Below are 26367 nucleotides of genomic sequence, written 5' to 3' on the forward strand. Positions count from 1 at the left end.
CAGCCTGTGTGCCAACACCACCTCCCTCCTCAGGGACATGCAACCCTTCCTGTACAGACCCACAGAACAGTTTGGGTTGGAAGGGATGTTAAAGATCATCCAATTCCACCCCCTGCCATGGGCAGGGACACCTTCCACTAGCCCAGGTTGCTCCAAGCCCTGTCCAGCCTGGCCTTAAACACTTCCAGGATGGGGCAGCCACAGCTTCTCTGGGCAACCTGTGCCAGGGCCTCCCCACCATTACAGGGAAGAATTTCTTCCCAATATCCCATCTAACCCTGCCCTCTGGCAGTGGGAAGCCAGGTGCTGCCAGAACAGAGGTGTGGGACTGCCAGCCGGGGTGGTTTTGGCTGAACCCACAGGGTCCCTGGCCCTGGCTCATCTGTGGGGAGTAAGGGGTGTCCAAGGGTCCCCCTCCCCACTGAAGACCCCACTGATGGGAAGGGCACCCCACTGCAGGGGCAAACTGCCCCACCGCCGCCCTCCTCTCCCCACCTCGGCTGCTTGCTGGAATCCCATCAGCTTTTTCCTGCTGTTTTGGCCCCTAAGATGGATTACCAGGAATCCTCTGGATGTGGGGGAGGTACGGTGAGGGTACCACCATCACCCCTCCCTCCTGTGGCCACAGCAGGGACCTGATTGGGGTGACATGTCCCTGTGGTGGCCGTGGCAGTGGTGGATGACCAGTGGGTGGTGATCTGGGCAAGGTCACTGGTGAGAGGGGACCAGTGTGGTGTGACCAGTGTGAGGTGACTGGTATGAAGTGATTGATAAGGGGTGCCCAGTCTGAGGTGGCAGGTGTGAGGTCACCCCAGTGAGTGGTGTTGGGTGCTGGTGCCCAGTATTAGTGCCTGGTATGAGGTGTCTGACCTGAGGTGCCTGATGTGAAGTGCCCTGGTGTGGCGCTGGTGCCCTGACCCCAATGAGGGATGCCCGGTGCCTCATGTGCAGTGCTGGTGCACAGTGTGAGGTGTCCCCGAGGAAGGGTGCCCGGTGCCTGTGCACGGTGTGAGGTGCCAAGTGGCAGTCCCTGGTGTCAGGACCTGATGTCGGTGCTGGTGCTGCGTGTGAGGTGACCTCGATAAGGCGTGCCCGGTGCTGAGTGACCCCAGTGAGGGGTGCCCGGTGTGAGGTGCCTGATGTCGGTGCCCGCTGCTGGTGCCTGGTATGAGGTGCCCGGTGCGAGGTGACCCCGATGTGAAGGTACCCGGTGCCGGGAGCCCCACGGGCGGTGCCGCTCCCCCCCGACCCCCGATCCGCCCCCCCGGGGGGTGTGTGGGTGTGTGGGCGGGGCGCGGGCGGGGCCTTCAGGGGCGGGCGGAGCTTCGCGGAGCCGCCGCACGCGAGCCCGGGGGGGCCGGAGCTGCCGCAGCGCCGCGCAGGTCCCGCCGCCCGCCCCGCACCGACCGCTCCTGTCCCCTCCCGCTCCGACCGCTCCTGTCCCCTCCCGCTCCGACCGCACCGACCGCTCCTGTCCCCTCCCGCCCGCACCGCACCGACCGCAGACACCGCACCGCTCCCGCCCCGCCGCCCCGGCTGGTAAGTGCCCGCCCGCACTCCCGCCGAAGTTTCTCCCGGTGCCGCAGCGGCGCGGGCTCTGCAGGACGGGGCCGCCCCGGCTCCCGCCGAGCCCCTGCCGGCGCCGCCGCCCGAGGTGCGATCGTCCCCCGGTGGGGTGGGATGGAGTGCGCGCGGGTGACCCGCCGAGTCCCGGTGCCAGGTGCGGGGCGGGGAACGGCTCTTCCCCCGGGAAACCCTCCGGGGACACGGGTCCCAGCGCTGCCCGGCGCCCCTGGGGCTGCCCGTGGGGAGCTGCATCCCGGAGGCGGCTGGAGACACAGCCTGGTGGGATGAAGAGGGGGGCGACCGGTGGTGCACGGGGCTGCGGAACTGGAAGGGGGGCACTCAGGGGCGTGGGACCCTCCCGAGGACGTGGGATCCTCGGGGGTGCCGCGCCGAGCTCTCAGCCGGGTCAAAAGTGCCCTCTGGGTGCTGCGGGATGCTCCAGCTTCGCATCCCTGCGGTTGCCCGACCGTGGGTGCCCTTGGGGTGCTGGCCCCGGGGGGTGGCGGGGGGCGCAGGGCTGTCCCCGCTGCATTGCAGGGAACCACCCTGATGCTGGGAACTCGTGGGAGCGGCGTGGCCCCAGCCATGGGCGGCCGCAAGCCCCACTGCACTGGCGGCTTCTCCGTAGCGGCCTGGCCGGGAGCCAGCTCCAGCCAGACCCTTCTCCGGCTGGATTCCCCCGCCATGGCTACACCAAGCTCCGGGATCCTCCTGCCCTCCCGCGCTGTCTGGGTGCCGTCGGGGTGCAGTGGTGTGGAGGGGCTCAGTCCAGAACCGGGGGTGTCACACTGGGGTGCCGCAGCCCTTGCTGTGCTCAGCACCTCGCTGCTCCCCTCAGCCTAGTTTTAAAGAGTGATCCCGAAGGAGCTCTCTCTGCAAATTGCGCAGGGGACAGGCAGCCTTGCAAGGTGACTGTGGCATGGGAAGAGGGGGACACGCGTCTGTGTCACCCATCGCTTCATGGTCCCCAACTGTACCAATCCCTCTGAGTGTCTCTTCACGGTCGCTCCTCGGTGCTCTCCTGTTCTCCGGGTGAGAGTGGCCGGGATGCTGTTGTCACCCACCGCGGGATGTCCCCCAGTGTGTGCTGTCACCCACTGCAGGGTGTCCGGCAGCCCAACCCTCCTGCGCTGTGGAGCTGCAGGGTGCTGCAGGACTCCCCGCCGGCTCCTCTGCTGCAGCAAAACTTCAGTCCTGAGCGAGGGCTGGTGCGTGAGGTGCTGCTGCAGCGATGTTACTCCCGCCGAGCGGCAGCGCAGCCACCGGCAGGAGTCTCCAGCCTGCTGCATTATTCCTCGCTTGCACACTGCTTCGGCCGTAGGCTGCCGGGGGCTGCCGGACTCCCGGGGCACCTGGGGGCACCCCCGGGGCATCCCCGGGGCTCTGAGACTTTGCTGCGCTTGGCTCCTTTTGGCCGCATGGTTTTGGTGGGAGGAAGCGTGGCTGGCGGTGGTCTGTGTGCCAGGGGAGTGAGGGGCACCGGGGAGGTGATGCACCCAAGGTCACTGAGGCCAGCAGTGGCAGCGGGACATCACCTGTACTGCGCGGGAACAGCACAATCCAGCAAAACACCCCACTGTCCCTAAACCCCAAATGCCTTTTGGTGCGATGCCCTGTCCCCTTCTTGCATCTGGTGTAGTGCAGGAAGGGGTCTGACCTTGCTCGATCCTCTGGCATCTTGCTCGGGCTCCCGTGGTGAGCGCCACTGCCCCGCTTGCCGGGAGTCGGCCCGAAGCCCCGGTGCCCCCGATTCAGCAGGGCGAGGACGCGTCCCTCGCTACCTGTCGGCCCGGCGATGGCAGCGGCAGTGAGCCAGCACGGGCTGCACTGCATCGCCTCGGGCAACCCGCTCTGCAGCCCGCTGCCCTCAGCGCCCGGGGCCACGGAGGAGGGAGGACACACAAATATATTCATATAAACCCTTATATGATACATGGATATATATTATATGGATTTGGTCGAGGAGGGGGCTTCCAAAAGGGCGTTGCTCACCCGCAGCCGTGCCCGTGGGCAGTGGAATGGCACAGCCGTGGCATTTGTTGCCAACTGCTCCTGCAGGAGCTGCCTCCTGCTCCGTGAGCCCTGGGGATGGCTCAAACTAAAGGCCGTCCAAGTGAGTTGGGACTCCCGCTCACTCCGAGGGGTGGGAGCAGGTCCTTTCTCCAGCTCGCCATGGTTTTGGCAAAGCCCCAGCTCCAGGAGCCGGATGACTGCGGCTTCTCCTTATGACTGGAGTTTCTCCTTCCCTGGGCTGCGCAGAGAGCTGTGAGCTGGCAGCCGTGATGTCGACCAGCAGGATCAATGCCCAAGCATACAGACGGCACCCAGTGTCCACTGGTTTTCAGATCCTCTGTTTTTAATTTCCTATCCCCAGCAGTGCAGCTCGGCACTGTGCCTGGCCACGCTCCTCCTCAGCCGGGTGGCCACCGGCGCCTTCCCTGTGCCAATATCTGGAGCTGCTGGTAAGTGCAATTGGCAAAATGCTTTTGCCCTTGGCTGTGGTTGGCCTTTCCCTCCTGGATGAAGACCCGTCTGTTCCCCAGTTTGTCCCCCCTCTGCGGCTGCCCTCGGCTCAGCTCCTGCCAGAGCCCACATTCCCCAAAATGCCCTTTGATTATTAGCTCTAATAATTGTGTTATCGCATCGACTGAAGTGTTTCAGATGCCAAAGCTAATTTCGCTTTTCACGCCTTCCTTCATCAGTAATGGGATTTTGATAACATCACGCATCCAAAAATATTGGATAAAGTCAGCATAATTCCCAATTTATTAATTAAACTGTAAATCAGGCAGCGTGCGGCTGTAATCTTGAATGCCCCGAACAGGTGTGATCCTGCAGCTGGGGATGGTGCTGGCCCATCCCTGACAGCCCTGGGGTGTGGGATCCTGGTGTCTCCCCCTGAGTTTGGGGGCTGTCACATCCCAGTGGGGCCACCCACTCCATTGTTCCCTGTGTGATGGAAGTCAAGGGATGTTTCATCAGCTCTGGTGTTTGGAGGAGGAACTGTGGTGCCTCTGAATTTTACTGCTGGTCAGACAGTGGGGTGGGGGTGGGCAAAGCTCCCTGTCCCCCCAGGGTGGCTCTGGTCATGCTTGGTGCTTTGGGAGGGGTGACTGCAGCCGGCTCTGGCAGCGCATGTGGCAAATTCCTGCTGTCCAGATCTGCTCCCAGTCTCCTGCCCAGGCAGTTGTCTGACTGTTGCACCAAACCCACCAGCCTGGAAGGGGCTCCCGGCACTGCCGGGGGTTCTTCTACTTGTGCATCTTAAGGAAATCTGGTGTGTTTTAATTAATCTGGGTGTTTTATGCTCCCCAGCTCTTCTCAGCCCTGCATGGGTGCATCAGATGTGGGCTCTGGGCTGGTGCATCCCTGGGGATGTGAGGAGGCTGGGAGCAAAGCGGGTGATTGTGGCATGGGTGAGTGCTGGGGGCTATGCTGGGGCACATCCAAACGCTGAGCCCACCTGAGCCTGTGCTGAACTGGAGAACTGGAGGTGGGCTGGGGGGGACTGTCCTGCTGCCAGGGACCTGGGGAGCTGCTCCAGGGCCAGGCTGAAGCCACAGAGATGCATGGATGTCTGTGGGTAGCAGGATGCCCAAAATATGCCAGAATAGTTTGGGGTCAGCAGAGCTGATTCAGCAGCCGATGCTCCAGCAGTGCTTCTGTGGGCTGAGGAATCCCTGAGCCCCGTGAGCCTCACGTGGAGCCTTGGAACAATTCCACCAAAACACCACAGAGCTGGGACCAGCCTCTGAACTGCTCAGCACCAACCCAGGGAGGCACCTCCCACTTTCTCCTGCAGGACACAGGGTATCCCCAGGGCCTCACTGGGATGGAGGGCTGCTGGGACTGGGGATCCCCAAGTGGCACCACAGTTCCCATCAGCCTCGAGCACTGGATTCAAGGAGGAAAGCAACCCCAAATTTCAGTGCTGTGCATGGATTTACGAGCACATGGATTCCCTGTGGGCTCTGTTGCTGTCTTGCTCTGCTCCCAGGGGGGTCCCAGGGTTTTCTCCTGGGACCGAGGCGTGGCAGGGCAGGGTTAGTGCCTGGGGTGAAGGTGCCAATGTGTGCCCACTGCTGTCCACACACCAGCCTGGTGCCACTAGCAGTAGCCTGGCACAGCCCCTGCTCGATGCTGCAGTGTGTGGCTGTGACAGCTCAGCCACAGCTCTGTGCTATGGGAGAGCCTGACAGAGACCTTCCTGTGGGGTAGGGTGGGCCTGGCCATGGGGGTGGAAGGAGTGGTGGCTACCAACACCAGTTCAGGAACCGGGATGCTTTGCAGCTGGGCTCTCCAGGTTATTCTAGGGGAGAAACAGCCTTCCCTAGGATGTGCCAGTGGAGCAGCTCCTCTGTGCAGCCCTGAAAGTGTGTGCCATTGTGCCTGTGCCTCCAAAACACTTGGAAGGATGCATAGGGATGCAGCTCGGAGGGGCTGGGGAGGCCAGCCCCTGGAGGACCCTGCCATGGTGTCTAGGGGCTGTGCCCATCACCCTGGCTGGGCTCCTGGCTCTCCTGCTGGAATCTGCACAAAGTTTATTCATGGGAGTCAGTCCTGTGTTCTGGCCTTGGTGGGACTTCATGCCATAACAAAATGCCCTTGCCTGGAGTGGTTCTGTGTCCCCTATGATCCCGTCACTGTCCCTCCTCCATCCCCTTTTTCACCCCCAATGCCACACGAGTGGGTGGTCCCAGGAACACAGAGCTGTACTCTGCCTCTGGGGCTCTCCTGCCTTGGAGCTGGGCAAGCAGCACCAGCATTGCTCCCACAGGCAGCCAGTCCCTGGAGACTGAGCCCAGGCTGGCAGGGAGGAGGGGGATCCTGGGTGATGAGCATCGCTGGGGGCTCCCCAGGGCTGGGAGCTGGTTTTCTGGATTCTAACATCATCCCATCACCACCTCATGCTTGGCTGGGTGCTGTGGAGATCTTCCTGGAGCCTCCCCACTGGAAATGGCCCCTCGTGGCTCGTGTCTGCTCATTTGGCCCCGTCTGTTGAGCTGGGGAGCAGCGCAGTGTTTGTGAGCTCCCTCACTCCCGTCTCCGATTGATCCACTGTGTCTCGGCTCTCACGTAGAGCTGCTCCTGGCTCTTCCCCAGGAGCTGACCTGGCTCATCTTCACTCCCCCTGTGCCGATCGGGAACCATCACTGTGGCACAGGGCCATGGCCGGGAGAGCCAGCAATGGGGCCGCGGTGCCGGTGCCCACCCGAGCAGGCAGGACTCGGTGCTCTTGGCCGTGTGGTGCCTTCAAAGTGCCAGGACAGCTCAGCCCATCACCATCTGGTGCCCTATTTAGCTGCACTGGTGTTGCTGTTGGAGCAAGGCATGGCTGCCGTGGCATCGCGGTGCTGGGCTGGGTGCTGGCAGTGCCCTACATCTATTTTCTGGGAGGTTTTTTTGGCCATTCGCAGCTCTGTGTGCCAGGGGTGGGCTGTCTGTGCTGGCTGGGGTTGGGGGGAGCCTGGTGGTTTGCTGTGGCAGTGGCCAGTGCCCTGGGGGATGTTCCATATGGAATGCTCTGGTGTCCTTGGGAACAGCTGTTTCCCCACAGCTCGGGGGACCAGAAACCCCAGCTGCCTTTTCTCTGGGTGCCATGGTGGCACATGGCACGTGCCGAAACCCTCTGGATGAAGTGCTAGTTTTGAGTGGTGCCTGCAGCCCCTGCAGGATCTCTGTGGGATGCCTCTGGTGGAGTCTTGGAGCAGTGCAGCTGCACTGGGAGACAATGGGAACCTGAAGCCGTAGTGAGGAGGGGAACAAGGTGCTCACTGGCCCCTTCGCTGTTGGCACCAAAGTGTTGGTTGGCAGTGGATGTCGCAGCACCTGCCCCAGCTCCTGCAGGAGCCCCGGTACTGGTCCCAGCTCAGCTTTCTCCCGTCCTTCCTTCACTCCTGGGCCAGCAGCAGTGCTGGAGGCTGGGGATAGCCAGGGCCTGATCCAGCTAGGATCCAGTGGGCTTGGGGGGAGAGCACCCCTAGGTGCCAGGCAGGGCTCTGAGTGCTCAGAGCTGGGTCCCCCTCTCTCCTAATGTGGGCCCTGGTGTTGCTGCCGCTGGCCTTGCCCCCTTGTTTTACCTCAGTGCTGTTCTAATTTTAGAGGCAAAGGTGCAGAAAATCCCTGAGCTGCCTGTCTGGGCACCCTGGCACCGGTGGGTGCCAGCACTGGTACCCATGCAGGGAAGTGTCCCTGGGTAGGGGCAAACCTGGTGTCTCCCTGAGTCACAATTCTCTGGGGGGGCACCTGCCATTGCTGAGAGGGACCCTGGTACCTGGTGGGTGCCAGGCTGGGGTGATGCTGTGTAGGGGGAGATGCTCAGGAGAGAGCAGGGCAGGGTGGGATCACCCCTTCCCCAGCCCTGTTGACCTTTATGTGTCCATCCAGTGAGAGTCATGGCAGTGCTCAGCACAGTCTTCCAGTAGCAGGCGCTGGTGGTTTGGCTTGGGAGCACCAGAAGGCATCAGTTTGGATCTCAAATGATGGATGAAGGCCTCCTTTAAGGCTACATTTACTGTTAGACCTCGCTTGGTTTTGCTGTGAGCAATGCAGGTCCTCCCTCACAGGCAAGTGCTGGCTTCAAAACCACCATTATTTTATAATTTTTTATTTTACAAGCTCTCCCCTGTGAGCCCGGGGCTGGATCTCCTTCCTTGAGGCTGGGGGCTTTGTGGTGAGGAGCCCAGATTCTGGCCTGTGGGGCAGTGAGGCAGGAGCTCATCCCAGGCTGTGCAGTGTCCATCCCCTGTGCATCCCGGTCAGGGTGAGGGTGGGGACTCTGGCTGTGACCCTGTGGGGACATTCAGGGAGACACACTTGCCATCAGCTGGGCAGCTCATCCAGTTTTTACAGGAACTGTGTCATTCTCTGTCACAGTGCTCCCCTGGAATTACCCATCTCCCAGGGCAGGGATGGTGGTTGGGGCTGCCAAGCCCCAGCATGTTGTTATTTTTACTTGGCTGAGCCAGGTGCTGGTGGGTGATGGGGCCATGAGCAGAGCCTGCCGTGGCAGGGAGGGAGATTGTGGCTGACTCTAGTCCCATCTGGAGATGCTACTGGAGTCTGCAGGATGGGGAGTGGTGCTGAGGGTCCCAGCAAGGTCTGGTGGCTATCACTGGCCCAGGCAGCAGCAGGGTCTGAGCAGGGGGAATGCTGAGCTTCAGCCCTGCCTAGGGGGTTCCTCCCTCAGGGTGCTACTCCCCATGCTGTGCCTCAGTTTCCCTCAGTGGGCAGAGGGATCCGTGCCTCAATTTCCCTTGGTGGGCAGGGGGGGTCTGGCCAGCAGCACCTGCTGGTACTTGGGTTTGGGGACAGGAGAACATGTCCCTGTGTGGGCCGTGTCTCAGCAGCTCAGGTCCCGTGATGCCATGTGCCACTAGAGCATCTTTGCTCCATCACACTCCTTGCTGTGCTGCAGCACCTCCCCTTCCCAGCCCAGTAGGCATACTCTCCCATGAGAAGTATGGAGCTGGGGGAGCAGAGACTTCCCTTGCCCTCAGCAGAGTGAATCAGGATGGGATTGTGGGGAGATCCCAGGGGAGAGTGCTCCCCAAGCTCTGGGGGCTGCCACAGCATCCTGGGGAGCTGTGGATGGAGAGTCTGATCTGGCACCACTGATGCAGCTGCTGTGGGGTCATGTCGGGGCTGGAGAAGGGGAACAAGGATGAGATGTGGGGGTTGGCTGGGCTGGGTTGTTGCAGAGCCCCTTTGCACCAAGGTCCTGCAGTGTCTCCCCCCCTAGTGCCCCCTACACTCCCTCCTCCCTGATCCCTCAGTCTCCCCATGCCTCCACACATCCCTTGCCTGGAATTCTCTTTAATTAAATGACCATTAGAAGCCAAATCATGTTTTCGCCTTAATTAGAGTCTCCTGTCTCACTGCTGTGAGCTGAAGCTCTGGCCCAGCATGTCCCCTCCGTGACTGACATCGGATGCGATGGGAGCGCTGGGGGGTCAGTGCCCCCATGAAAGGCCAGAGGGATGCCCTGGCATCGTGCCAGTGGGTCCGGCAGAGATGGGATCTCCTCCTCCAGCCGTTGTCCTGCTGACCCCAGCTCCAAAACACCCGCTGGCATCAAGATCCAGCTGGGGCACTGCCAAATATCTCAGCTGTACCTCGAAATCTCCACTTGCCCCGGGGCTGCACTGCAGGGTCCGGCTCCATAGTTCCCAGACTTCCCACCGGCATTGGAATGGGAGGGGGCTCACCTTGGGACCTGTTTGGGATTTTCATTCTCAGTCATCCAAGCCCATGGCCTGGCACAGGGCAGTGCAGGTTTTGGGATCAGCTCCCTCAGCTGACATTCACGGAGGTCTGGAGGGTCCCCCCCGCCCCGCCCCGTCTCCATCTCAGCAGGACAACTCAGCGCCGGCTTTGCCATCCCGTAGTGAGCGATAACTCCTCTCTCCGGGCCCACGGTGGCAGCCGCCCTTCATTATCTAACGAACTTCCCCCAGATCGGGGTGTCTCTGGCACAATTCAACACTTTGGGCGGGGGGACGGGGGTTGGGCCCCCCCGCACCCGTCTGATCGAGCCCAGCCCATGCTCTGTCAGCGCCGGCTGCTGCTAATTGCTGCCTCAGCCTCATTAATCTTCATTTGTTACTGTTTCTACCCTCCGTCATCTCCATCGCCTTCCCGGAGGGGAGAGGTTCCAGCTGCCCCACGGGGAGCAGGGGGCGTTTTCAGCAGCTGGATTCCCCAAAATCCCCCACCCTGCCGCTGAGCTCGCTTGGTGCTGCCGTGTCCGAGCACATCCTGATCCTTCTGTGCACCCCCAAATTCTCATCCTGGGTCTGGTCCTTCGCTGATGAGGGTGAACCCTGTCGATTCCCCCGCACATCTCGCTTCTCCCTGCGTGGTCCTCAAAGCCCCCCACCCCAACGGGTGAATCCACCCCTCTCCATCCATTCCCATCCCACCCGGACAGGGAGCTGATGCTGGGGCAGGGGGTACCCATGATGGGACCATTACTGGGGAAAGCCCAAATCCCCCTTGTTTGGCTTTTCGGATGTGCCGGGTGCTGCGGCAGCATAGGCGGGGGAGTCTCTGGAATTGAGCCTTTGCGGGAGGAGGAGGAGGAATGAGGGCTTGGGAAGGGGATTTTCCGGCGTCTAAACTGCTTTTCTGCTTACGGGGAATGCCCTGGGGATGGAGGGGGAAGGGATCGCCGGCTCCAGCCTGGGGTTTCCAGGTCCCGCCAGACCTTGGGGTGCTGCCGGCAAATGGAATGTGGCAAATGGAATGTGTAAATGGGAGGGGGACCCGCCCACCCCCCAACCTCCATCCCCCCCTGCTCCAGGTGTAAATCAGCGGTGTAGCCAGGGGAGTTTACACCAGGAAGGGGCCAGAGACCCCACGGGGCTGGTCTGGGCCTCAGTGCAGTTTCTCGGGGTTCAGTATCAGCTTTAACAAAGCTGGGGGGAGTTTGGGGGCTGAGCCTGGAGGGTGGTTCGCTGGATACAGTCCCTGGGGGCTCCTTCAAGGCCAGATGTTTGCAGCTTAGGGCACTGCCTGAAGGGGTACAGGGTAACACACCATGGGGTGCAGGGGAGTGTTGGGGTTTTAGGGGCAGTGCAGTGTCAGGACTATGCCTGGAGGGGGCTGAGGTGTTGTGTTAGGGGGTCTGGGAAGCTACAGGGTGGGGCATAGGGTAATGTCCCATGGGATTTGGGGGGTGCTGCACTGAGGGGTGCAGGATGACGCACTGGGGGATGCAGGGGTGTGTATTGGGGGGGAAATGCACTGTGGGGGAGATGGGTTTGGCAGGTTCAGTGTAATGCACTGTGGGGTGCAGGGGCCACATGCTGGGGGGCCCAGAGCAAAGAGGAGCAGGATAAAGCTCTGGGGGAAGTGAGGTGGTACCTGGGGGCTGAAGGGTGGAGTGTAATATGGGTGCATGGGTGATGTGCCATGAGGAACTCTGCCCACCCTCTGCCCTGTGGGGTCTCCTCAGTGGCTGCCTGGGTGAAGCCCACCCTGTTCTGCTCCATGAGGAGCTCCCAGCAGTTTTGTAGAGGGGTGTGGGGTGGGTCCTACCATTCTCATCAGCATCCCCCATGAGTGCTGCACCCCAGGAAAGAGCTGGGGGGTCTGCAGGGGTCAGCAAGGTGGGACGGGGTCCTTCCCAGCCAGTATTTTTTCTTGAAGCCTTAACCCACGTTCGTTCCAGGGCCAAGGGCCCTGGTTAATTATAACCCTCATATTTTATTTATGTTCTTAAGACTGAGATCTTGGCCAGGGGAGAGGCAGGGAGCAGTGGGGAGTGACGAGGGGCAGCTCCAAACCAGAGAGGAATAAAGAGAAAACGTGAAGCACCGGAGGAACCGCAGCGAACATCCCCGGTGGGGGCGGCCGAGAGGGGTTTGAGGACACAGTGGGGATTTCGGGGGGCCGAGCTCCCTTCCCACGCCCACCGCCGGCCGCTCGGCCCCTTGCCAGCAGCTGCCGCAACTTGCAGAGGGGAAGGGGAAAAAAAAAAAAAAAGAAAAATTGCAAAAGGAATAAAAAAAAAAAAAAAAGGCAGCGCAGCCAGAGCAGGACTGCAATGCAGTGCCGCAGCCCAGCCACTGCACAGCCCTCCCGCAGCACGGGGGGCCCGGCAGGGACAGGGGGCTGGGACAGGGAGGAGAGGCTGCGACGGGCCCCCCGCCCGGGAATCTGCGGCGTGGGGCTGGGAGCAGCTCTGCACCTGCAGCCGAGGGCTTGGGCTGCCCTGGTGGGGATGGGGGTTGCGACCAAGGACACCCAGTGAAGCGGTGGCACAGTGGGGTCTGGGACCTGGAGTTGAGGGGATGTGCCCAAGGACACACTACTCCACTGCCTGTCCCCTCTGCTCCACTGCCTGCCCTCCCACCCAGCGATGGCACCCTGGCTACCCCCGACCCGCCTGGGCTGACCCATGGCACTGCCCACACTGCCCAGCCTGGCCCCCATGCAGGAGGGGGATCAAAGCTTGGCTCCCTCGCTTGGAGGGAGAGGATCAGCCCCCTGGCCCCATGGCAAGGGCTGTAGGGTCCCAGAGGATTGTAGGGTACTGAGTTGGAGGGGGGGGGGTGGCAACATGGTCTCCATGGGCTTGCTCCCCCAGGCCTCTCCTGTGCCTCAGTTTCTCCCAGTCCTCAGCTCTGCCAGCACCCGGTAAGCACCACAAGGGAGCAATTAGCGATGCTAATTAGCTGCCCAGCTCAAAAACAGCCCCTGCACTGAGGCCTGATGCTGCCTGCAGCCTCCCGAGCCCTGGCCAGCACTGCAAAGCCCTCCAAGCCCCCAAAGCAGCACTTCCCTGGTCAAGTGCCTGCACTGCATCTCTGCCCCCAGAGCCCCGTCCCCTCACGGTTCCCACACGCACAGAGGCACACAGAGGGGGTGTGTGTGTGGGTGTGTGTGTGTGTGTGTTTGTGTGTGTGCAAGCCCTTGCACAGGCTGTGGGCAGTGCCACCCACACGTGAGGAGGTGCAGCCCCACGTGCAGGAGCTGGTGGAGCTGGCGACACGAGTGCTGCACGTCCACACAAGCGTTTGCACCCAGACACATCCCTGGGCAGATGTGCTCACACGTGTGTGCGTGACCACACGCACTGCCTGTGCACCAGCTTTTACACACACACACACACACACACACACACACACACACACACGCACAGGCACATGCCCCATGCACAAGCACTTGCACACCCTGTGCACATTTACACACACCCACGTGCACTCACCCCTCTGTGCACACACACTGGCACACGTGCATACCTTCACGTGCATTTGAATATCCCGTGCACACACGCATGGACATGCTTGCACATACATTTACACACATGCACAGACGTGCACACACACACCCCATGCCCATGCACTGGCCCTTGCACCTCCATGCCCACACCTACAGGCTCGCACAGGCACACGGACAGACACACAGAGCCCTGCACAGGCACACAGACAGACACACAGAGCCCTGCACAGGTGCACAGACAGACACACAGAGCCCTGCACAGGCACACAGACAGACACACAGAGCCCTGCACAGGCACACAGACAGACACACAGAGCCCTGCACAGGCACACAGACAGACACACAGAGCCCTGCACAGGTGCACAGACAGACACACAGAGCCCTGCACAGGTGCACAGACAGACACACAGAGCCCTGCACAGGCACACAGACACACAGAGCCCTGCACAGGCACACAGACAGACACACAGAGCCCTGCACAGGTGCACAGACAGACACACAGAGCCCTGCACAGGCGCACAGACAGACACACAGAGCCCTGCACAGGCACACAGACACACAGAGCCCTGCACAGGTGCACAGACAGACACACAGAGCCCTGCACAGGCGCACAGACAGACACACAGAGCCCTGCTCACATCCCTTGCCGTGCACACGAGTGTGCACACACGTGGGCTGCAGCACGTACCCGGCTGCGGGTGCTGAGCAGGCCTGGCTGTGCCCGTCCTGGCTGTGCCCGTCCCCGGGGACAGCGGCTCTGTGCAGTGGGATGTGAGTGGCATCGGGATCGTTGCAGTGTCAGGATTGCAGCGGGGCTGCCGCAGCCCCCCCTGTGCTCAGGGAGCTCCCACCCCCCCCGGGCAGTGCTGGGCTGGGCGCCCAAGGATTGTGGTACTGGAGGGGGGTCAGTTCATCTGGACACCACCTCTGAGTGCTGCCCACCTTGTCCAGTGTGTGTGGGGGCAGAGGGGGTGCCCTGGGGTGTGTTGTGGTGGGGTACACCCCTGGGGTCCCTCATCCCGTACTCGCTGGGGGGCTTGCAGGGTTTCTGTGACCTGGACCCCCTGCCCTTCGTCCGTGGGTGCAGGGCAGAGCCAGGACCTCCTGCCCCAGACCGGGGGGCAGGATCCAGCACTGGGGGGCTGCCTCCAGCAGCACTGGGCCTCTACATCCCATCTCTCCTCCCACTGACCCTGGTGCACCTGGGCAGTCATGGGGACAAACCCCTTGTGTTTGATGGGGACAAACCTGGACATGTGTCCGTGTCCTCAGCTGCTGGAAGATTTGGGGAGCTCTCGTAGCCCTCAGCATCAAATAACCCTCAGTCAGGTGGGGGTTAAATGCAGCAGCTCCTGGTTCAATCTGGGATGTGGGGGATGTGGGGCACCTCCAGCCCTCTGCTCCAGCCCCCCAGTGCTGAATTTCAGGGAGCTGCAGCTGCATCGGGGCCAGGTGATGTGATGTGATGTGATGTGGGTGTCTGCAGCAGTGGCAGCCCCTCCACAGGGAGTGAAGATGGTCATGGCTGAGACATGGGGTGGCAAAGCCTGTGTTTGTGGCAGGGACCTTGTCTGGGTGGGAGTCATATAATCAGCTTGTTTTGTCATGTGAAGGGCTGTCTCTCCTTTGTGGGGGATCCCCCCAGACCGTCACACCATATTCTCTGCAGGAGTAGCAGTGCAGAAAGAAGGTGTCTGGGTATGGAGATGCTGGATAAATCAGTGCTTGATTCACCTGAGAGGTGGCTGACTACACATGGTAGCACCGATTTGAGGTAGAAACACTCCCAGGTCTCTCTGGCTGACTTTTTGAGGTGAGAATGCTCCTTTTCCACTGCTGTAGGAAGGGCAGAGGAGCAGCAAGACCTGGGGGACAGTGCTCTGGGCAAGGAGCCTTCACCGAGTGGGAAGAAGAGATGCAGGGAGTGGGATGTCCCCCATCCCAGAGCTCACCTGCCCCCAGAAACTCTTTCCTGGTTTATCTTCAATCCTGCTGGCTCTTTGCTTACTCCCCTGGAGAGCCTGGTATCCTCCTTAACCCCACCAGCACCACTTACTCTCTGGGATTCTTCCTACTCTGGTCTTCCCTTTGGAAGCTGCTTGAGTTGTGGAGGAATTCTGTGACTGGATCTGGGTTGTGGAGGCACTTTGATTCTATAGCTGGGGTTGTGGATCCACTTTGGGGTTGAAGCTGGGTTATGGAGGTCAGTCGTGGAGACATTTTGGGGCTGGAGCTTGGTCAGGGAGGCATGTTGTACCAGGTTTACTTGCAGAAGTCAAAGCCACATTTGCAAGACCATGGGATGGGTGTCCCCATGCTTGGGGACATGCTGGGTTGGGGAGGGGATGCTCAGCACGTTGGGCTATGCTGCAGCTCTGGCAGTGAACTGAGCACCTTCTCTGGCCCCATGGGGGAGGGGGCTGCCTGAGAGAGCTCTGCAGGGTTGGGAGCTGGGCAGGAGCCTTGAACCACCCAGGGCATGGTACCTGTGACATCGTGAAAGGGTCGACCCATTGACCTGCACCCTGAGCCTTCCATGGCTGTGTAGAGCCAGCCCTTCCCTGCTTCCATCCGTCCTCAAGATGTGCCCTGCCAAAGCTCCCTGGGGCTGGAAGAAGAGCAGTGTGCTGCTCCTCTCCTGCTCCCAGATTTGGAAGTTCCCACAGGGCCAGAAGCAAGTCCTGAGGGTCCCTCACCAGTGCTGGGTGCCCCATGCCTGGGACCCAGCCTAAAAGGAGGGGCTGGCTTTGTTCAGACTGACCTCATTCACCTCTTCTGGGATGTTACATTCCTCTCCTCATCCTATGGGGTCTCATCAGGTGAACATCCCCCCAGGAGTGTCCCTGATGTCCCTGGGAAGCTCTGAGCTGGCACCATCACTGGTACAATGCTGGGTGATGCTCCTGGTGGCTTTGGAGATGTCAAGGGCCAGGAAACTCAGGGGTCCACTGGACTTCTTATCACTTGTGAGGGATACAGGTGTCTGATCTCTCACAGCCATGGGGTCTGTGCCCCTCCAGCAGAGGATGAGGTGTCCTGCTGCAGCCCTGCTCTCCATGCTGATCCCAGTGCTACTGGGGGCGCTGCCAGGGCACAGGGAGGAGCAGGGGCAGCAGGAACTGTGTGACCACCGAGGTGATGTTGTGTTTCAGGGAGCCCCTGACCCACCATGACGTTCAAACAAGCATCTATGATGGCTCCAGAGGCCACGGCCACCACGATGCCCATGAGCACGATGGAGAACTCCACCGAGGCCGCGGGGCCAGGCGAGAGCAAGGAGGACATGTTCACCAAGCTGAGGGACAAGTTCATGAACGAGCTCAACAAGATCCCCCGTGAGTAGCTGCTCCTTTCCCAGGTGCTGCCCTCCTGCTGGCCCTCGGGCAACGTCGGACAAGATTTTGGGGTGGTTGGGCCGGAGCTGCAGGGCTGACCACAACACTGGCTTTTGCCTGCAGTTCCACCCTGGGCCCTCATCGCCATCGCAGTGGTAGCCGGACTCCTCATCCTCACCTGCTGCTTCTGCATCTGCAAGAAGTGCTGCTGCAAGAAGAAGAAGAACAAGAAAGAGAAGGGCAAAGGCATGAAGAATGCCATGAACATGAAGGACATGAAGTCAGGCAACCAGGTGACGTCCTTCTGGGCTGCTTGGCCAACAATCCCTCCGGATAAGCTATGAACTGTGCTGGGGCACCCATAGATCAGGCAGCAGACTGGGATGGAGTCACCAGGATATCTGAAGCCAGGACATGGAGCCACCAGCCACTGGGATGGGACAGTGCAGACAGGAGCCAGGACCTGACAGCAGCACTGTCCTCTTTCAGTGCCCACTGGCCCAGATGGGACCAGGCTCGAGCTGTCCTGGACCTGCCAGTGCTTCACATGAATCAGAAAATGTTAAATTAATCCCTTTCGTCTTCCTGTGCCCTCTGGGTTACCCTCATTTCACTGAGCCTTTAGCCAAGAGGGGAGGGCCACCAGGGCAAAACACCTGCCAGTCTGGGGTAGAGAGGCAGGTGCTGGAGCAGACCTGGGGCTGTCTCCCCATCCTTGGGGTCAGCCTGAGGTGGGCTTTGGTATCTGCAGGCTTGGGGCCACCCCAGCCATTTCCATGGCCTTGACCCAGGGCCATTTAGAGGGGGTGAGAGATTTTGGGTGCCTGTTCCTGCTCTTCAGAGCTGTGTGGGCACCATGAACATGCAGGCAGGGCTGGAGCAGGAGCGGTAGGAGATGTGGGGTGGGATTCCCCAGCAGAGAGCAGGGGCTGTATCCCCTGGGACTCCACAGGGTCATACAAACCCTGACACCCCCCCCCCCCCTCAGTGCTCTGTGTAATGTGTCTGTCTTCCCTTGTGGTGCCCTTGCCTCCTTCCACCCTGCTGCCCTGGCTGCCTGGTCCCTCCCCATCCTGGGACACCCTCCACGGTAAGTGTCACCATGAGCCTCCTTCTCCATCATCTGCTTCCAGGGTGGGTTGGGGGACCTGGAGACATGTCAGAGAGGAGATAAGGAGCCAAGACTCCCACCCTACGGACCATGGCTTGGAGAGGCAGGAAGAGGGGTGGCTTTTCCTGGGGACAATTAGGGTGTATCTCTGTTTCTGAGTCTACAAAGCACTGGCTGTGCTTCCCCAAGCACAGGCTGGGGGGTACAGGACCCACCACCTGCAAGCACCAAACCTCACTCCACAGGAGCCAACCCCTTGTTCTGGTGGTCCGAGGAAGCCCCTCATGCCACCTGGTCTGGACCAGCACCGGGGACTCCCTGGCAGCCACTTGGCTGTGGCAGAGCCAATGCCACCCCCAGACTGCTCTATTAGTGCTTTGTGTCCCCAGCACAGGGGTCTCCTTTCCTCTGATGGGGAGAACCTGGGTGTTGAGATGCCAGTAGGGTTGGGGTGCTGAGGTTCCCAGCGGTGTGGGGACGGGGACGCTGGGCTGTGACCGTGCTGCTGAGCTGGGCACTGTGGCTGCCACTGCAGGACCAACAGGACGACGATGATGCAGAGACGGGTCTGACGGAGGGGGAAGGTGAGGAGGAGGAGAAGGAGCCAGAGAACCTGGGCAAGCTGCAGTTCTCACTGGACTACGATTTCCAGGCCAATCAGGTGATGGAGGGGCTGGGGCTCAGCTGAGGAGTGGGGTTTGCCCAGGGGGATTTTTGAGGGGACAAGTCTCCCTGTTGGACCCGGGTGGCATGGGAGGGAAGGAGGAGCTGGGTGCTGTGCCACAGGAAGTCCTGCCTTGGGCTGGAGATGAGTGGAGATCTGCAGAGTGTAGCTGGGCTGTCCTAATGAGGACACCCCTCTGCCTCCTCCAGCTGACGGTGGGAATCCTCCAAGCCGCTGAACTGCCAGCTTTGGACATGGGGGGCACCTCAGACCCCTATGTCAAGGTGTTCCTGCTGCCTGACAAGAAGAAAAAGTATGAGACCAAAGTGCAGAAGAAGACGCTCAACCCTGCCTTCAATGAGACCTTCACCTTCAAGGTGAGACCCTTCACCCACAACACAAGACCTTGCCTCCCACTCCCGTCCTTCTCACTGACTGCACTGGTCCCATACACTGACCCTCACTGCTGGGAGCAGGTGGTCCTGGCTCGGGGTCCTCTGAGCCCGTTGTCAGCCTGGTTGCTGTCCCTGTTTGTGCAGGTGCCCTACCAAGAACTGGGTGGGAAGACGCTGGTGATGGCCATCTACGACTTTGACCGCTTCTCCAAGCACGACATCATCGGGGAGGTGAAGGTGCCCATGAACACAGTGGACCTGGGCCAGCCCATCGAGGAGTGGCGGGACCTGCAGAGCGGCGAGAAGGAGGAGGTGAGAGCCAGCCCTCAGCCAGCTGAACCTCCTGGTTGGGGGATTTAGATGGGGGTGGCCACGGGGTGAGCTCTGCTTTTGGGACCATCCCACAGTGCTCAGGGTGATGATCATGTGGGGTCCCAGTGGGGTGGGACTCATGCCTGTCCTGGCTGTGAGTTCTGGGCAGGATCTGCCACCTTGTTCCTCTGCGTAAAAACCTTTTTGTCACAAAAAATGAAGAGTATAAAACATCTTGAGTGCTGTGCTGGGCCTGACCAGCTCCAGACCCAGCAATCAAACCCTTGTGCTGGTGCATGGGGTGCCAGCTTGTGCCTGTATCGAAGGCTGAGCAGGGTTTGGGGGGACCTGCATGTGGGACCATGTCCAAACAGTGCGGTCTGATGCGCTGGGAATGCTTTGGTATCCACTCCCTGCTTTCCATGGCAGCCAGAGAAGCTGGGAGACATCTGCATCTCTCTCCGGTACGTGCCCACGGCCGGGAAACTCACTGTCTGCATCCTGGAGGCCAAGAACCTGAAGAAGATGGATGTTGGGGGTCTCTCAGGTGAGTGTCACTCAAGGGGCAGCCTCCTCCTGCCCCACTGGGGGCTCTCAGCACCTTTTGTCAGGAAGGACACTGGGGCCATCAGTCTGGCTGGACTTGGGGAAGCCCCCCCAGTGCCTCCTCCTGCATTGGGGGCAGCCCAAGGTCTGGCTGGAGGGCAAAGGAAGATGGGCATGAGATGAATCCTCCACCCTTAGGAAGGACATTTTGAATTTGGTCTCACACTGTGTCCAGGACCAGGATGCTGCAGGACCTGGGTGGTGAAAATTCTCCTCTGCCATTTTCTCCTGGTCCTGCTCCTCCTTGACTTGTTCCAGGGATCTCAGCTGATGGAATGTTTTTGCTCAAAGAGTCTTCCCAACCCCATCGTGGGGCTGAGCTCTGTGCCCAGGGGTCTTCAACTCTTTCCAGACCTGCCTTAACCATGGGAAGAGCAGTCCCTGCATGGCTGGAAGGGTTCAGCTTTTTTGTGGGGTGTCCTACTCCAAAAACATGGGTGACAGATGCCACCTGACAGGCCAGCTGTCACTCCACTGTCCCCAGTCCTCCTACAAGAGGACCTTCAGCACAGAATCACAGAATTAATGTTGGAAAAGACCTCCAAAATCATTGGGTCCAACCTGTGACCAATCCCCGATTTTTCAACCAGCCCAGAGCACTGAGTGCCATGTCCAGTTGTTCCTTGGACACCTCCTTGGACGGTGACTCCACCACCTCTTTGGGCAGTCCATGCCAATGCTTGACAACCTTTTCAGTGAAGAAATTCTTCCTGATGTCCAACCTGAACCTCCCCTGTCGCAGCTAGAGGCCATTTCTCCCTGGCTAGTTACCTGGGAGCAGAACCCCCCCGCTCCCCCCTCCTGTCAGGGAGTTGTAGAGAGCAAAAGTGTCCCCCTTGAGCCTCCTTTTCTCCAGGCTGAACCTCCCCAGCTCTCTCAGCCTTATCTGACTGACTTTCCAGACCCTTCCCCAGCTCTGTTGCATGCAGAAATGTTCCATCCCTCGTCCAGTTGCTCCCACAAATCCTCTCCAGCCCAGCTATTTTGACTTTGGTCCCCATCAACAAACCCCAGAGCTCATGGACATCTCTACCTCATCCTGGGCTGAGATGCCTCTTGGCTGATGGTGCTCCCTGGGCATCTCATCCCTGGCTGATGCACCCTCCTGACCCCCAGATCCCTATGTGAAGATCCACCTGCTGCAGAATGGCAAGAGGTTGAAGAAGAAGAAGACCACAGTCAAGAAGAAGACCCTGAACCCTTACTTCAATGAGTCCTTCAGCTTTGAGATCCCCTTCGAGCAGATACAGGTTTGTCTGATGACTCCCCTGGGAGGCAGAAAAGGGGGAGGGTGATGGGAGATGTCCTGCAGCTGCCTGAACCCATTTCCCAGCATTCTCACCAACCTGAGTGGCTCCTGCTGAGCTCCTGGTCCCTGAGATAGACCCAGTCCCACCCTGGGCCTGGACTGATGCTGAGAGCAGCTGGTGCAGGGGCAGAGTTGGGAGGCTGGGCAGCACCTATGGGAGATGCAACCCCAACAGAGACAACAGGTGGAACAGGGCTTTCCTCTGCTCCTGCTCCTACAGTGCTCACCCCAGGCATAACAAGGACCCCCAGGAGTCCTAAAGGCATTTTGGACCACTGGCCAGTGCCTTCTGCCCCTCCATGTCCTGCCCAAGTCCCTGCACTTGCCCCTTGCCCTGGCCCAGTAGCCCACAACTCTTACCCAGCTCCTTCACCACACCTTGGTGACCTTTCCCAGGTGAGCTAGGTCAGGATGAGCTGGGTCCCCACTGTGGCTCTGCAGCCCTGGGCTCCTCGGGAATGATGTGCAGGAAGCACAGAGGGGGCCCTGCCCCAGAATGGGCCACGGCAGGGCTCAGCCTTGGGGGATCCCTGCAGCACCCCGAGACCACAGAGCCATCACGGTGCTGTGCCTTTCCACCCTCTAAAGAAGGTTTTTCCTCCTGTAGAAAGTGCAAGTGGTAATCACGGTGCTGGACTATGACAAGCTGGGGAAGAATGAAGCCATTGGCAAGATCTTCACAGGCTGCAACTCCACCGGCACAGAGCTGCGGCACTGGTCCGACATGCTGGCCAACCCCCGGCGGCCCATCGCCCAGTGGCACTCGCTGAAGCCAGAGGAAGAAGTAGATGCAGCTCTCGGGAAGAACAAATAGGCGGCTCCGGCGGCCGGCGCGGCACTCGGACAGTCGACGCGGCCCAGAGCTACTGATACCTCGGTTCTGCAACCTCCCGTCTTGGTTTTTTTGTTCTGTTTTAAGCTGAAATGCCCTTTGATGGCTCTGGAAGGGTTTCCAGGCAGTCCCAATAGCTTCCAGGGGAAGAGGTTAAAGACACGGATGGTTCTTTTCGTTCTTCAGCATCGCTCCCTTTGTGCTGCATGTCCCGCCGCCTCCACTCACCATCCCTTCCCAGTGCAAAGCCACCGGCGTGCCTGGGACCTTCCCCGGCAGCCACGTCACCAGCCTGCAGCACTGCTGCTGTCATCCTTCCCTTGGGATCACGTGGGGAACCATGGAAAGTTGCATGGAGGTGATACCGGAGACTGACGGTGTGGAATGACTAGACCCACTGTGCTTGCTCGGGTCATGGTCAGCTGTAGGACAGCAAAACAGTGGAGAAGACCCTCTGGAAAGATCCAGGTGCCTCCCCCTGGTCTTCCTCAGGGATGGCCAAATGCCTTTGGTCAGCTCCAGGTTTGGCTTCTCTGGGGAGAGGTTTGCAGGGGATCCTCTCTGTGGCTGGTGTGGTGGTGGGGTGCTGAGCCCTTGGTGTTGCAACTGGAGCTGTGGGGGCCTGTCTGAGCCCCGGGAGCTGCGGGGGGGCTGCTCTGAGGAGACATGTGGATGTGGATGCACCATCAGTGCATCAATCACCACCATCGCCACCATCTCCATTGTGTCCCCAGAGGCCAACCAAGGGCAGTGCTGGGTGAAATCTGTGGGTCAAGATGCTTCCACAAGGCAGGTTTATGCTGAGAGGTCTCCAAATGTGGCGAGGGCAGCCCCCCAGAGCAGTGCCAGGTACCTCCCCAAAGCCCATCCATTGTGTGTTGCCAGGGCTCAGACCCACCGTGGGCACCCCGGCACAGCCTGGGGGCAGCTGGGGGGGCCGTGGGGAGCTCCAGCCCCACCACTGCAGCCCACCTGATGTAGACGATGAGAGCGAGCCCAGGGCCAAAAAGGGACCAAAGCCTCTGACCCCCACAAGCTGCTACTCCCTACCAGGCCACTGGCTGCCAAATCTACTCCATCCTGCTCCCTTCAGGGTGTTTAAGCCATATCCATGTCCCTGACGGTAGGCAAGAGCTTCTCCGGACCACCTCTCCCACTGTCAGACCAAGCCTCTGAGCTGGAAAGCCAACACTGTTCCCCGCAGCTGGGAGAGGATCCAGCAGCCCTGCCCAATTCAGCCCAGTCTGTACTGGAGCTCTGACAAGAGCCGGTGTCCCCATCCCAGCTTGACTCCCCGTCAGCCTCACACTCACAGCTCCGCTTGGCTTCCCTGGACTCGGTTTTGGGGGTTCTGCCACAGTGCAGCAGTGAAGGGCGTTGCTGCAATGGAGCTGAGCCCTGGGGATACCCCAGCACTGGGGCCGCTGCTCTGGGGGTCCAATGTCTGGGCTGGGACCTTGGTGCAGTGTGTCCTGAGTCTGGGGACAAAGTGCCAAAACTGAGCTCAGCCCAGCGGTGTTGGAGGCTTCAGCAGCTCCCACAGCTCCCGGTTCCGAAAGGGTATCCTGGCCCTGGCTGGAGGTGAGGAGATGATGGGAAATTTGGTGGCAGCCACATCTCAGGGGTTTCAGATGGACACAGGGATCAGCCCTTGCCCCTAGAGGGACGTGCAGCTCTGGGACAGTTCCCCAGGGAAGGATGGCTCCATCCTTAGGAGCTTTGGGCTCAGGTAACCAAGCTGCATGGGGGGGGTGTTGGATGGTGATCCACCACCATGGCTGCGCTTGGCTCATGCCCTGGTGAAAGTGGCACTAGGGTCACACCAGGTTTGAAGGGGTCATCAAGAAAGTGGTCCCACAAGGCCATCTCCAGCTTTAATAAGTCCCTTTTCCTAATCAATGTGTCAGCGTCAGCAAATGGGTCTTGCCCTGCTCCTGTAGCCAAAGACAGAAAAAGTCTCGGGATGCTTTTAATTAAAGGGGGAGTTGAGAGGGTGAGGATGCCCCATGGCGAGGAGCACTAGCTGGATTCAGTCTCACTTTGGGGTCCATCCAGCCACTGGTCGGGGCGCGGGTTTGCCTTACACGGAAATGGGTTAAAAAAGAAGAAATTGGAAAGAGCACTGAAATCCTCCTGTTGGCAGTCAGAGAGAGTGCACAGCCCTGCAGCCTCCCCTGGGGAACAGGTGGGGTTGTGCACACCTGTACACGTGCACACCTATACACCTGCACAGCTGTACACAGCTGTACACACCTGTACCCCTGCACCCCCTCCTGTGCACCCCCATCCACACCCTTCCACCCTCACACCCCACCCACACCCCCAGACCTGCCAGGGTCTCACCAGGAGTGGAGATCCCACCTGGCTGGTTTCCATTCAGACTCTCTAAGCCTTGGGGGGTGGGAGGGGGAAGACTGTGACTTTAATACATAATTTAATTTTTTTTTTAATAAAAAGGGGAAAACCAACCAACGTATTGAAGCCATCTGCGCTGCCTCTGACCCCCCCTCTCCCCCCCCCACCTTAGCTATGTGTAGGTAAAATATATGGAGACATAGCTGTAAATACCACGAGCAGTGCATGTGATGCAGCCACGTAGCAGTAGCAGCATGGCCCCAGCCCGGCGCTGCCACCGCCCCCGGCACCGCCGACCCCACCTCGGCCTTCAGCAAGGGAGGACACGGCGACCAAGGAAACTCGTCGCTCGAGAGCTCTCCACCGCCCTGGTTATTTTTCCCCCCTCAATAAAACGAAAACCCCCAATAAAATCATGTAAAAGAAGAAAAATAATGCCAAGAAGCAAAAGCATGCCAAGCCCGGCCCGCCAGCGGAGCCGTCACCGACGCAGCCTGTGACATCCATGTGTGTCTTGTTCCTGTACCTCGTCGCGTTTGTCCCATGGCCGGGTAGCGGCAACATCGTGGCTTCCGTGTCCTGTGTCGCGTTGGTTCATTTCACAGTCAGAGCAACTTTAGAAGCCATATAAGAGCACGGTGCGCGGGGGCGGCCCGCGGTGAGCCGTGACCTCCTTCCCCCCATGTGTCCACCGTCCCCCTGGTTTCGTGGGGCTCAGGCTGCCAGGGCGAGCATCGGCCACTGCCTCGGTGGCCGCAGATGCCGCTGCCACACCGGGCGAGGGAACGGGGCAGCGCTGGGCACGGACGCGGGGCCGACCTGCCGGGGGCATTTCTGTGATGGAAAACTGGTGGTGAAAATGCTTTTCGGAGCAATTTGGGTTATATCTGCCACGTCCAGTCAGGTGGTTCCCGTTTTTGGGGATGAGAGCTGGCATTCCCCTCTCCTGGCTGCCCCGCGGAGCAAACCCAGCTGTGCCACAGAGATGCTCCCGGGGTTAAAAGGAAGAGAAGCCGCGAGTCTTGGCAACAGGCTCTGCTTTCTTTTCCTTTTCCCCCTCAAACTGGAAGGGAGGAGCCAGCTCCTTTGGGAGTCGCAGGCTCGGCCATTCCCGACCCCCCAGTGCCGGCCCCGCTCTGCCCCGTCCCGGCCCCGCAGCGCTCGGCTCCGGCGGAAGCTGCTTTTAACGCCCCTTCCCTCGTGTGGACTGTGTCGTTCCGTCTCTGATCGTTCGATGGTTATTTTGTAATGATCTCTGTCTCCTTAAAAGAAACGAGCTGAAAGGAGCTGGTTCCCTTCTGGTTTGCTGCTGGGGCTGGCGGGGCACCCACGGAGAGGGGCAGGTCCCAGGGTAGGGACCCCAGGGACAGTGGAGGGAAGGGGGTGTGAGGGGAACCCCATGAGTGCCCAGGTCCCCTGAAATATGGAATCACTGAGGTTGGAAAAGCCCTCTAAGATCATTGAGTCCAACCACTCCCCCCAGCACTGCCATGTTCACCACTAACCATGTCCCCAAGTGTTACATCCACATGTTTTCTGAACACTTCCAGGGATGGTGACTCCACTACCCTGGGCAGCTGTGCCAGGGCCCAAACAGCCTTTCAGTGAAGACATTTTTCCCAATATCCAACCTAAACCTCCCTGGCACAGCTTGAGGCCATTTCCTCTGTCCTGCCCCTTGTTCCCTGGGAGCAGAGCCTGACCACTCCAGCTCCCCCCCTGTCAGGAGTTGCAGAGAGTGAGAAGGTCCCCCCTGACCCTCCTTTTCTCCAGGCTGAGCTCCACCAGCTCCCTGTGACTTGTTCTCAGCCTTGAGCCCTGGCCCTTGGCTGAGTGTGGCTGGCCCAGACATTGGGCACAGGTGGTCCCCACCAAATTCTTCCCCCCCGGCAGAGTCTGGTCCCTACAGTCATGTTTAGGTCCTGCCCTGCTTTGCAGAAGCACCGGACACCCCCAGATCCCAAGGGAAGAGCTCAACCTGCTCCAACCACCTCTGAAGTCTGGAACACATGCAGGTTTCCAGCAGCCTCACCTGGGACAGAGGGTCCCAGATGTGACACCATCACCTGCTTGTGTCTTTGCCACACGTTGTCCTGGCCAAACTCCTGAGAAGAGCAAACACAGGACTTGGCAGAATGGGGGAGATGGTCCTGACCCC

At 60.0% G+C, this 26367-nt stretch overlaps 1 protein-coding gene across 2 annotated transcripts; it reads left to right on the top strand.

Annotated features, from left to right (window-relative positions):
* The first annotated feature begins 1344 nt into the window (after window positions 1-1344).
* On the top strand, window positions 1345-25495 carry SYT2 (synaptotagmin 2). Of its 2 annotated transcripts, none has more exons than XM_032710892.1 (9): window positions 1345-1539; window positions 16443-16625; window positions 16749-16918; window positions 18281-18397; window positions 18610-18777; window positions 18940-19107; window positions 19537-19654; window positions 20830-20963; window positions 21630-25495. In XM_032710892.1, exons 2-9 carry the CDS (start codon window positions 16460-16462, stop codon window positions 21834-21836), a joined length of 1248 nt encoding a protein of 415 aa, XP_032566783.1. In that variant the 5' UTR covers window positions 1345-1539; window positions 16443-16459; the 3' UTR covers window positions 21837-25495. The 2 variants fall into 2 exon arrangements, with proteins under 2 accessions (XP_032566783.1, XP_032566784.1); XM_032710893.1 differs by lacking the exon at window positions 1345-1539 and adding an exon at window positions 16093-16109 and having other exon boundaries at window positions 21630-21836.
* The last annotated feature ends 872 nt before the right edge of the window (window positions 25496-26367 follow it).

The sequence above is a fragment of the Chiroxiphia lanceolata genome, chromosome 25 (genome assembly GCF_009829145.1).
Source record: "Chiroxiphia lanceolata isolate bChiLan1 chromosome 25, bChiLan1.pri, whole genome shotgun sequence".
NCBI lineage: Eukaryota > Metazoa > Chordata > Aves > Passeriformes > Pipridae > Chiroxiphia > Chiroxiphia lanceolata.